The sequence below is a fragment of the Topomyia yanbarensis genome, chromosome 3 (genome assembly GCF_030247195.1).
Source record: "Topomyia yanbarensis strain Yona2022 chromosome 3, ASM3024719v1, whole genome shotgun sequence".
Lineage (NCBI taxonomy): Eukaryota > Metazoa > Arthropoda > Insecta > Diptera > Culicidae > Topomyia > Topomyia yanbarensis.
The window spans coordinates 310,838,802-310,852,061 of record NC_080672.1 but is presented as its reverse complement, the minus strand read 5'-3'; the positions used below and the strand labels follow the sequence as shown (position 1 = coordinate 310,852,061).

General features: G+C 38.2%; 1 protein-coding gene across 1 annotated transcript in view; it reads left to right on the top strand.

The window, feature by feature from the left end:
* LOC131690723 (sialin) overlaps positions 1-13,260 on the top strand; it is a 38,203-nt gene that overhangs the window by 15,608 nt on the left and 9,335 nt on the right. The window contains exon 2 of the mRNA XM_058976681.1: positions 6,663-6,837. Coding sequence (XP_058832664.1) covers positions 6,663-6,837 — 175 coding nt within the window. The remainder of the gene's footprint in view (positions 1-6,662; positions 6,838-13,260) is intronic.

Sequence of the window (13,260 nt, the reverse complement as noted above, 5' to 3'; positions counted from 1 at the left end):
GTGTAGTAGATTCCGTAGAGGATACGATTTGTTACCTTTTGTGTGTAGTCCTAAATAAGTCGATGGCATTACAGGATATATCCACGAATAATATGACTGGCTCACAAAAATGGTCGCATTTTTAATGTCATCGTGGTCGTGTCTTGTACACATCCCTTTAATTTTTTCTTTATTCATGCAAGTTATACAAACGTACAAATCTTGTACAAGATTCCTGATTATTTTTCTGACTGATTGGTTTAAACATTGTGTATTTTGGTTAAGTACAATGAAAGTTACCAACTTTCAAAACGCGATCTTCGGTTTTTTTTCCGAAATTTTGAAATGGGGCTTCCATTTGGAAACGTTAGTCGTAGTTACATTAATAGTTGGCGAAAGAAAATATTTTCAAATTTAATTCTTTCTAATGGAATGATAGCGTTGATAAGGGCTAATTTTTTTGCCAAAGAAACTATTCTCCGGGTGGGCGGTGTTGACATCTGACAAGTGGACTTGCTGAAACCGACTGAAATGATAATTCTTTCTGACCAGATTTGCGGCTTGGTTCATGAAATTAGCGGGAACCAATCAGGAACGAGCTTCAGTCAGATGATTTGAAATCGGATTTTTCGTGTGTGTTTGTGTGTGTGTGTGTGTGTGTGTGTTTGTTTATTTGTTTATTTTGTTTAATACATCAACAGGCATATCAAAGCCCCAATGATGTTAGCCTAAATACTAATCTTATTTCTAATACTCAAGTCGCACAAAAAAACAATAATCATACAATAATTATAAACAAAGAATTAAAAGGTCAAGTGTTGTTAACGAAATGATTAAACAATCTAGAGAAACGTACACGCAGAGTATGTCGAGAAACGTTGAAATCAAATGCTGAAGCTACCTGGTTGAAAATTCGTTGCAGACCAGTGATGGCTCCATACATACTATAATTTGTGCGTCGGAATGGCAACCGGAACATATTGTTGTTACGTAGTGCTCGAGGTGCGACGTTTATGTTGATTTGTTCCAAAATAGCTGGGGCATCTATACGGCCTTGCAGAGTGTCAGCGATGAACAAAGCTCTTGCGGTATTCCTTCGAACATGTAGAGGCTCTAGTTGAATCAGCTGACATCGGTTTTCATAGCTAGGTAGTCGGACAGGATCTCTCCACGGCAATCTACGGAGCGCGAAACGTAAAAAGCGTCGCTACACACTTTCAATTCTTTCAACGCCATTATTATAGTTCGGGCTCCACACTTCAGGGCAATATTCTAGAATTGATCGGATAAAGAGCAGTACAGCGATTTGAGACAATAAACATCCGTAAAGTTTTTGGCTATCCTGAATATGCATCCCAGTGCTCGAGACGCTTTACCTACTGCATAGGATACGTGTTGTTTAAACGTAAGTTGAGAATCCAGAATCACTCCCAGATCCTTCACGTGACTGACACGTTCGATTTCTGTCTCTAGTAGACGGTAGTTAAAATAAATCGAATCCTTCTTCCGTGAAAAAGATGTTACCGAGCACTTCTTCGGGTTTACATACATGCGGTTCGTATTGCACCAATCAGCAAGGACTTGAAGCTGCTGTTGGAGAACTCTGCAATCTTCAATTGAACGAATTAGGCGAAAAATCTTGAGGTCATCTGCGAACGATAATCGTGGAGTCTTCAAAATTAGATGTACATCATTGAAGTATATCAGAAACATCAACGGTCCCAAGTGGCTTCGTTGAGGTATTCCAGATGTAGAAGAGAATGCAGGGGCCTGGCATTCTCCTATGACAACCGTTATCTCTCGGTCAGTGAGGTAGGATCGAAACCATTGCAAAATACTACCATTAATTCCAAATCTCACCATTTTTGCTATTGAGATATCGTGGTTTATCTTGTCAAAAGCGGCAGATAAGTCGGTGTAAACAACGTCGGTTTGAGCGCGATGTTCCATACTCTCTGTTATGAAGGATGTTAAACATAATAGGTTAGACGCAGTTGACCGTCCAGACGTGAAGCCGTGTTGATCGTCACTTAGGTACTGCTAACAGTGAGCCTGAAGAGGTTCCATAATCACAAGCTCGAACAACTTCGAGACAGCACTCAATGAAGTTATTCCAAGGTAGTTATTGACGTCTCGCTTATTTCCCTTTTTATGTACTGGGAACATGTTCGCTGATTTCCAGCAAGATGGAAAAATACCTCTGTCAATAGATGTTCGAAAGATGTGAAGAAGCGGATTAACCAAAACTTCAATGTGCCTTATCAGAAAAGCGGAGGGGAACCCGTCGGGTCCCGGATTGAAGGATGACTTAAGTCGAGAGGAAGCTCTGGTAATCATCGTTGCGTTGACATCGATAGCACTCAGAGTTTGACCCACAAGTGGAGCTCTGCTAGCAGCGAGTTCGATTTGCTCAATAGTTAATTCCTCATCTGTGAACACGTTCGCGAATTTTTCCGAGAAAAGTGCACATATATCTCGTGATGTGGAAGCTGTGTTACCATTGAAAGTCATAGACGACGGCAGTCCTGATTCCTTGCGCTGCTCGTTTACATATTTCCAGAAACGTTTAGGATGCGACTTGAGATTACGCTGAATATTTTGCTGATATCGATTTCTGGCTCGTTTGTACGCATGGTTGAGACTGACGTAATAGTCTCTGAGTGATATTGTACGATACTTGGTAAACCTCCGCAGGGCAGCTCTCTTAATAGACTTCAACCGTCGCAATGTACTCGTTTGCCATGGAGGGCCGGTTTGTCGATGGTGAACTTTCTTCGGAACGTACCTGTCAATAACGTACGCCAGAACGTTGGAAAAGGTTTGGACTGCGGATTCGCCATCCTCGAGGTCCAAAATATTTTCCCAATCGATGGTGGAAAAAAGGTCTGCGATACTGCGATGGTCGGCTTTACGGAAATCGTAGGTAACAGAACGTGGTGCAATATCGAAATCATGCACCACAGTGGCATCAATCGTAGCGATCAATGGAGGATGATGCATCACCGGTTTTACTAGAGGAGAGGGCGCCATCACTATTGATGTGGCGGAAACCTGATCGCTGGCAAAACAAAGATCGAGATGGCGGCTATTTTCATTGGCAATAGAATTGATTTGTAGTAACGTGGCTGAGCTATAGCTGTCAAGTAGCCTCACTGCAGCTGGGTGTTTGTATGCTATCTTACATCCATCAGAAATGAAAATGATGGCTTCTGCTAGTTGCATGTTTCGACACAAACTGATTCATCCACCAGTCGTGTACAGCTCACAAATATTTCTCGGTATTGTACAGTCATCCGTTCGCGCCAAGCAACCAAATACGAATGTTGATAGAAACAAATCTGTAGCGGACCTATATTTACAACTTTTCATCATTTAAGTGTTCGGTTGGTGCACGATATTGACGGCTCTGGCCGAGATGAGTTGAAAATTTTCACCATTTTCGGTTGTTTTTGATAGATTTTTTAAAACACAGTATTTTCGGTATTAATGCATGTTATACATGCTCCAAATTTTAATACAACATTGCGGAACATATTTTCGATAAAATTGCCCTAAACCTCAAATCATTCTATTAAGTATGATGGAAGTTATTAACGTTCAAAATCTGACGCGACTGCCACAGCCGATATTTTGAAACGGGCCCCCATAATGAAACGTTAGAAGTATTCTACTTCAAAAAACAACGGCAGCAGGAGGATCAACGCAACTGGTAAGATAACCAAAATAAATCTCCTTCTCTGTCCTTGTCGTTTCAATAGTCCCAAATGAAAGCAACGGCATTAATATTGACTGCTATTAAATTCCTTTGGAGCCGGAGTTCTGGTTCCTGTGTAACGGGTTGAACTATGCGGTCACATACGAAATTCCCGTATAAACCGGTATAATGATTATATCTGAATAATGCAAAACTAATCGAAATGAGTTTTAAACTGCTTAAAATTGTTTTGTCCAAATCACGAATTGCAAAGCAAAGTCTCCTCGATCACACTGAGAACTGTTGAGGATTCCTGAAATTCGAGGAAATGATCAAGTTCCGAAATCAGATTCACGTCTGTTTTTCTTATATTACTGTGAGAATCTTAGTCCTTAATAAAGGGTACAGTATTTGCATAGATTATTACCGAATTTAGTTTGAACGGAGTATTGGTTCCGGATTTATGAGTAAAAAAAACTGATCACATGTGAATATCCTATATAAACATCTTTGCCTTTCTCCTATAGAAAGGTTATGCAATCATCCTGAAAATCGATTGGTGAACAGAGGCGCAGAGGGCCGAAACTCTTTTACCTTTCGATTCACTTCGTCGAGTTCAGCAAATGTGTGTTTATATGTATGTGACAAACAATGGCACGTTGGTTACTCGGAGATGATCCTACCGATTTTCTCAAACTTAATTTCAAACGAAAGGCATAGGTTGCTGTTGAATTTACTGGTTGATAATTGAATACTTTACGCTGACGCTGATGCTATTTTAGAACTTTCTATTAAAAATACCAGTTTTGTAACTTAAATTTAAAAAAAATATTTAAGTGTTAAAAATCGTGTTCTCATCCAATAATCGTATTAAATAAAATATCAATCATTAAACCACAACTTTTTGAGGTTGTGTTCAGCCTCCGGCAGTATACGTCGTTTGGATAAAGTGATATCAATATAATGTACAATTCCTGACAACGCTTTGCAAACTCCATTGCTTTGTGACCCATTCGTTTGAGAACCTTTACTGCTGCTTTCTTACAGCTTGAACCAACAGCCATATTTTTACCATTGGAAGCAATACGGTTGGACTGAGATAGTAGACGCAACTCAAACGGACAGAACAATATTCGTAAATGTAGTGAAAATAGACTTGAAAATCCGATATCCACCATGAATAGTCATATTTCGATCCGTGTTGTATATTTAGCAATGAAATTTCCCCGCTTTATTGTTTGACGTCTTATCCGGAAAGCTTGCGTCACGGAAATCGAACTGATTAATCGCCAAACACGGAGAAATGTCATTGCAGAATCGATACTATATATACACAGCTGTCACTTGCTACCCTTTGGACTGATTGTACTCGCGCAAATTCTTATCTTTTGTAAGATTTCAATTCTGAGTAAAAAGAAACGCCTAAACAATTCCAGCCCCCAAAAACAACGCCCACGTATAATCTTGACCTATTCATAAATTCAAGTTCATTCATCGGTTTTCAACGATCAGGTCCACCTAAAATCAATGTTCATTGAATTCAATCAATTACCTTTTTGACAAGTACCGTTCTCTATAGCAGAGTATTGGCAATCGTTTCATACTCCCCGCTAGCTCAATTAGGATCCGGTAGGTACTCCAGCAATGGAACGCCAAATCCGTTAAGTCGCATGTGCCCTATTGCCTTCTAAATGAAGTTCGGACTTTATCAGTCAAATTCCAGCTGATAAGCCCAGCCTGCTTTTAGTACGCGCACAGTGAGCTTTCACATATTTTCGAAAATCCCAAGTGGTCAATCGAGTGGCACCACCAACATCGGGCGATTGATTGGCCTTTTATTGTCGCGTGGAACCGGATTATGGTGATAAGAAAAGTCTGTCTCAACAATGTGTAGCGTACGGTAGGGTAAAAGTTCGAACGTTAGGAGGAAAATATGTAATTAAGCCAACTGAAAGGGTTTCGTTATGTTGATTCACCTAATTATTTGGACTAGTAGATCGAGTGGTGATATTCGGAATTTTATATGTGATATATGTGCTCTCATTTGCTTATATTTAGTTCCGTGAACATCGAATCTATTTTCCCTGGTGAACCTACCCACGTGCGCCTTCACCCCAATCTCTTTTCGGCTCTAATAGCCATTTCAGCACTTTATTGATACAGGTGATAAGGAAATAAATAAGACCTGTCAGCAAATATGACATGGATAGCAGAAGCTTTGCTCGAGCAAATCCTAGATTAATACGGCTTATGAACAATAAATTGGTTGTCTGGGTCAATTATTTTGCGTTCACTGTTCAACCTAATTTTTTTTGTTAAATTTGCGTTCTGGTGCGCCAAACTATTTTTTCTAGATCGTGGGAAAACTTCTATATTTCGAATAATTGGCTAAGACAACAAAAAAAAATTTTCGACAGGAAGTGAGTCAATGAGAATTTTTGAATGTACGGCCAGTGATCGATAATCCTACTACCATAAATCTCTGGGTACTTTACCGCTTTTCGAGTACATTGTCAAATTGGACTGCCTCAATCAATACGATAAAGGATTTGCAGCAAATCGATTGACTTATCATATATTAGAGGCGTGATAATTTAGAAACGACAATCAATCTTTGCCATCTGTCGATGTGGACTAGTCCTTTGTTGCCTCGCGCCTCACAGCGTTGGTAGGAGATAGTGGATGGGGTTTACTTTATTTCGTGAGTTATGAAAGAGAATCAATTTGTAATGTGGAAGAATATTTCAGACCTACTACATTTACTAAATAGCAGAATTGTATTGCGAAAGCCATCTCCTATTAACTAATTTCTATCTTTATTAAATATTTCATTTAGCTTCGAAAATAAATCTGTAATCCTTGCACTGACCATGATCGCTTATTTGTCCCATTTTCTATGGGATTTCCCATCTTTATGGGATTGATTATTATGATTTTGAATGTGGCTCTGATTTGAGTGGAAACATATATTGTCTTTCTGTTTTTCTAGCGATGGAATCTCCTCGCCCCTGTGGATGTTTTGGAAACGCCGACGGTACATGGTGGTGTTTATGGCCTTCCTTGGCTTCTTTAATGTTTACGCTCTGCGAGTGAATCTCAGCGTGGCCATCGTGGCCATGACCGAATGCCGTCAGGTAGACTACGGAAATGGAACTATTGGACAGGTAAGTTCAGAATATCTAGATAGTAGTAAATAATTTTCTTGTGTTATTAAGTGAAGTAGTCAGAAATTTGGTGTAGGGGGGATGGGTTGATGAAAATGGTTGATTTTGATGCTTAAATTTAATGTAAGTGTGGTAAATTATTGAAAGTTCATAAACAGATCAGTCAAACAGATGTCATTCTAGTCTACAAACAAGAAGAATCAATATAGAACAGCTTTCCAACCATCTTAGGCTTAATGGTTGTGCTCCACTAGGAGGTTGACAACAGTCTATTATCTTTCTTCGGACAAAACCAGCCTAGAGGCCGTATGGCATCCGGCGGGTTGAAATATCTCAACCAAGAATTGATCTACTGGGTTCCCGTTCCCATGTCGTAAGAGGCGACTGAAAACAGGAGTCCTCAAGCAAAGGCGTTTCTCCGTACCGAGGACTGAATGGCTGGCAGGACTAAAATATGCCAGTCGCACACGGAGTGTCGTGGGTCTTACCGTTGCTGTGTTAAGCGAATCTCTGACACAGTGGACGTTTGTTTCTTCGCAAATCGTTGGATTCAAATGATGGTCGTGTCCCTAATGCGCATTTCGGGGTTCGCTATAGGCCAACGTGTTTGTTATCTTCTAGTTGCTGTACAACAAGTGCTGATGATGAAATGTGTAGTGCTATGATCGAGTATGGTTAGAATAGCACAAATTAATATTCAGCATAAACGAACAGTAACTACGAATCTATCCTGCCTTGTGCAGGAAGGAAAAACTTCTATAGTTTTGGTCCAAGAACCGTATTTACACAAAGGAAACTTCTATGTTGGAAACATACTTAACCCCGTCTTCGTAGCTTTCAACAAAAATGGCATGACAAATTCACGTCAAATGCGTCATGCAAATAGTGCTTTTGACGCATGTCTTATATCCGACCTCACAACTCGCGATATTTGTGGTGTTTCGGTAAATATACAAGAAATACGTATATAGTCCGGCATATTTGCCGCATAATGAACCATCACCATCTGATGATTGTAAAAGGGTTGTATCATACTGTGGCAGAAATGAATTACCTCTCATAATCGGCTGTGATGCAAATGCCCACCGCTTAATTTGGGGCAGCTCAAATATCAATTTGAGAGGCACCGAATTAATGGAATACTTAAGTAGTACAAATCTGCATATTCTTAATGCAGAAAACCGCCCAAGATTTGCACGAGCTGGCAGAGAAGAGGTGTTGGATGTAACTCTCTGCTCTGACGGTATTACGCATGAGTTGGCAAACTGGCTCGTACCAAACGAGCTGGAACCGTCGTTATCTGATCATAAGTATATCATCTTTGATCATTTAAACGCCTCACTAGATATCGTCACATATCTTAATCCCAAATTTACGAACTGGGACCTCTACGAAGAGGGCTTGGCGACTAAGTTTCATGGGTATCTTTCGAACTTGTTCGACTCAAAAAGTTATGCAGAAGAGATTGGAATTGCATACGCAGGGACGTATCGGAGGTATTTAAGTTGGCTCGCAAAGTATACAGAAATGCCCTTCGATCCTCTGAGCGAAGTAGTTGGAAAAACCTCTGTACAAATGTATCAAGTCTAGTAGATTAAATAAGTCTTTTTGATTCACACTTTCCAGGCTGTACGAAACCATCACCGACGACTGCCCCTGAGTTCTTTTCAGGTAGTTCTGATTCTTGGGCATTTGCTCGTAGAATTGTGACAACCGAATCGATTAAATGGGCGATTGAAAGTTTTGCTTCGTATAAGTCTCTGTTCCAGTTCCACTACAAAAACGATATGATCACTTCAAGCATATTTTGAAAAAGGTTCTTACTTGTAGTCTTTCAACAGGATACATTCCATTACTGTGGCGGGAAACAAAGGTTGCCGCGTCACTTTTGAGGAGGCAAAGAGCTTTATACCGATCAGTCTGACCTCCTTCCTTCTCAAATCAGTGTAACGTTTAATTGACCACTACATTCGGGATGTTAGCTTGGGAGAGCACACGCTGCATGCAATGAAACATGCATATCAGTGGGGGAAGTCTACTACCACCCTGTTACACAATGTTACAACAACATTGAAAAACCTTTTTCACAAAAGCAATCTAATTTAGGAGTTTTTCTCGATATTGAAGGTGCTTTTGGCAACGTGTCCTTCGAATCCATATTAGAAGCAGCACGAGGTCATGGAGTACCTTCGTATATCACGAACTGGATACACGCAATGCTTAGCAACCGACATCTGTGCTCGTCGTTAAGACAAGTAGAGATAAGGAAACTGAGTGTCTGCGGATGTGCTGTCACCATTTCGATGGAACCTTGTCACCAATGGTTTGTTGAGGAAACTTATTGAGCTTGGGTTTCCGACGTATGGTTTCGCCGATGATTATCACATAATGATAACCGGTATTTACATTAACACACTAAATTTTAAGAGATAATTTTCACTTCTGTTTAACTCTCTGCTGCCCAAATTTTTGTTTTGCTCAAAAGAGCTATTGTATACTGTTTATGTAATGAGAAAGCTGATAAACATATTGCCAGTTCACGAAAGCTAAGGATGTTTCATTTAAACCTAAAAAATGTCCAACTTGACCATTTTACAAGTTAAGATTTTATTGTTAATAGCTTTTATGTCTGCATCACCCACAACATAATTTTTACAGCTACAGAGCTGCCCTTTTATGCAATTCTGACGTTAGCGCCAATAGGAATATTTTTCAGGAAACCAATTTTTGTGTTTTGAGATGTTTTCGAAAGCACGAATAATGTTTCAACTATCTGTTCTGTAACCCATGTGTACAATCCATCGTAGATAATAGCCAATTGCTTAAAGTTTCACTTTTTTGCAAAAGCCTTGTAAATTTTAGCTAACATCACTTTTGCAAAAAATAGCGATTTCATTTCACTGTTTTTATGCAATTCTGATGTACGTATGCAAACCAATAGTACCGGGTAAAGCGTGCCGTATATTACCAACCGTTTAAACTGAATTATTATGATTATGAATTCATTCAAGTTTCTGAGGCTATATGTAGTGATCTAGTCAGATGGTCGGTTTGGGATCTATACGGATGTTCCGTGGGTTATATCCGAGGGCCATTCAGTACATTTTCATTAATATTCCAAAGTTTAGCTGCAAGCCAGGTATTATTATAAAATGTATTGTATATGTTATCCTACATTTCAACACTATGACTTCATTTCGGTATCATGTAGGCCTTATATCAGGCAACGTGGAAGCGGTTCTGGGATGGAAGTCCTAGTGAATTCGGAATGCGCTACCCATGTTTGTGAAACATTTATACTTGAAGATACCTGCCATGCGGCACATTAACGATGATCTGCAGACATGTAAAATCATCCGGAAACACGGAGAAACATTACAACACATTCGGTGATTCCAGATTCCTTTTCAACGGATGAATTTTTGAGTGAATATTCCTGTCACGCGGCACATCAAGGTGCACCAGCTCGGTTTTATACGAACAATGCTATCACATGTAAAGTAGGGTGTCCCAAAATGACATCATGTTAAAAAAGTCATCGGGCCCTTTTCTTAAATGAAAGGTTAAGGTATTTGGAGCACTTTTTTCTTCGGAGTGAATTTGCCAAAATGCTTTCTACTGGCGGCGAATTTTGATTTTTTGAAAAATGGGCCGATTTTGGATAAAATTTCAAATGCCTCTTGAAGTGCTCCTGAACGACCTTAGATTTTTTTCAGCATTTTTTTATTTGCTGAAGGTTCTAATGGAGAAGTTTGGATAGTTAGTTTTTTCAAATTTTGAATTATAAGAGCGGCAGAGTCATTAGAACTTAGTAAAAAGTGAATTTTTTAGTGTTTTTCAGTAGTTTTTCTTCAAAACTGGGTATCTACAAAATTTTAAAAGTATAGAGAAAACTTTGCATAGTTGAGCCGAATACCGGGGCGTAATTTTGCTGAAAAAAGTGTATAGTTACGGCCAATGGGGTATGAGTTATTAAAGTTTTTGTTAAATAACTTTTGATATTTTATGATATTTATCAAAAATAACACAGTTCTACAAAATAAATCAACTTAAGTGTGCTTAGTCCGCATATTATTTTTCGGAAAACAGAAGGAAAATGATGAAAAATTGCGTTTTTTGCTTGTCTCTAGTACATCAGAATCGGTTTTTATGAGCATTTGACGATTTTTTAAAAATTATTTTGTATACTAATGGCCACCTAGCGGGTTTGAAAATCACTAAAATTATACAAATATGTCGAGTTAATGGCAAGTTATGGCGTATATTTGACGGCTGAACTGAGAGGCGTATTCACATTTTGTATATAAGGTCTTATTTCTATGTTAGGAACTTTAAAGTGGAGAAAAATGCAGAAGAGTGAGGTGAGTGTTGAAAACCTGATATTTACTGTTTAGATCACATAATTCCGAAATAGTCAAATTTGAGGCAAATATCCTCGAAAAAGTTTTACAACAAAATACAGCGCATCTTCTGACTGAACGGATTTACTTTTTGGTACAGCATTATTTTTGATGAATTGCTAAAAATATCAAAGGTTTTCTAACAAAAAAACATATATAACTCATACCATATTAGCCGTAGCTATACACTTTCTTCAGCAAAATTACGCCCCTGTATACGGTTCAACTATATAAAATGTTTTCTATACTTTTAAAATTTTGTAGATACCCAGTTTTGAAGAAAAAATACTGAAAAACACCAAAAATTTCACTTTTAGCTAAGTTTAAATGGCTCTGCCGCTGTTATAATTTAAAATCTGTACAAACTAACTAACCAAACTTCTCCATTTGGATCTTCAGAAAAATAAAAAAATGCTGAAAAAAATCTAAGACAGTTCAGGATCACTTCAACAGGTATAAATTTGAAATTTTATCCAAAATCGGCCCATTTTTCTAAAAATCTAAATTCGCCACCAGTAGGAAGCGTTTTAAAAAATTCACTCCGAAGAAGAAAGTAATCCTAACACCCTAACCTTTTATTTAAGAAGTGAACCCGATGACTTTTTTAATATGATGTCATTTTGGGACACCCTAATGTAAAGTCATCCGGGATGAAACGTTTCTGTTAAACATTTCTGTCATACGACATATCAAATAATATAAACCCTATAATTTATGAACAATGCAAATTCAATGTCAAATAGGGACACTTTATTAACATTTCTGGAATATGGTAGTTCAAACCAAACAATTCTAGTAATTTTTTCTGTCATGCGGCACATCAAAATCTGTGAAAAATACAATCATATTTGAAGACGTTTGGATACAGTGTTCCACTTAACTACTGGTCCCGGTAATTTCGGTTTCCCGCTTCTTTGGTAACTTTTTAGTGAATATTCCTGTTACACGGCACATCAATATACATCATATAGGTTGTCTATAAACTATTCAAGCACATTTGAAGTCTTCCTAGTATACGGTTATTCTGGAGTTGGTCTTAATCCGATTGCATTTTTAGTAGATCAACCCGATCAGAAAGAAATAACAAAATTATTACAGACTGAGTTACTTTGTTATAATAACAAGTTATGTTAAAACTTTGGTCTCGTTAGTTGGTAAAATAACAGAAAACATAACAGAAATTCTTCTAGTATATATCAAAAATATGACAACCTGCGATAGGCTTCTATCAGAATTATAACAAATTTTGTTAGGTTCCCCTACGGCCAATATAGCTTTTATTACCTATTGTATAGTATCAACGAATTTAGCGTGCAGGTCTAAAAATAGAATAAAATAGAAAAATATTGCATACATTAAGGTGCTTTTGGTTTTGAAGCAAAAAGCTTCATGTAGCAAAAGCTTTCTATAGTTTTGTCAAATGATTGCATACATGCTGGCTGATTGTTATTATAAATATATGACACGCTGATTGTTATTAGTGGATATAGCGATTTGAACCTGGGTATTCTGAGTTTTATGGGGATGTTTCCTGCATGAACCAACGACGTTGCTTTCGACCGATGTTTAATGTTAGCATAATATTCTACGCATTCGTCAAGGGCGAAACGATTATAGATGCAGAAGATGATTCCAGAACGCACACATTGAACTTTGCCAAAGCCAAAGAACTGTTTGTTTTCTTTGTATAATACGATTTGTTTTCATACAGTTTTGCTCACTACTACAGCTGCCTATATTACGATAGACTGAATAGCTTTATAATATCTGTTCAGATTTGGAAAGTGGGGCTATTTTTAGATTCTGAGTAGTGTGCTTCGGTGCTTCTCTTGTACGTTAACATGATTTACACGAGTTTTAGGAATAATGTCGATGCGATATGGTATCATTTAGCGGATAATTTACCTGCATTATTTTACGGGGAACACGACAAATGTTACTTATGATTCCTAATAGATTCAAAGAAACAAATACCAACGTTTTGAGGCTTGCATTTTGACATTTCAAGTAAAGTCGCTTTTGG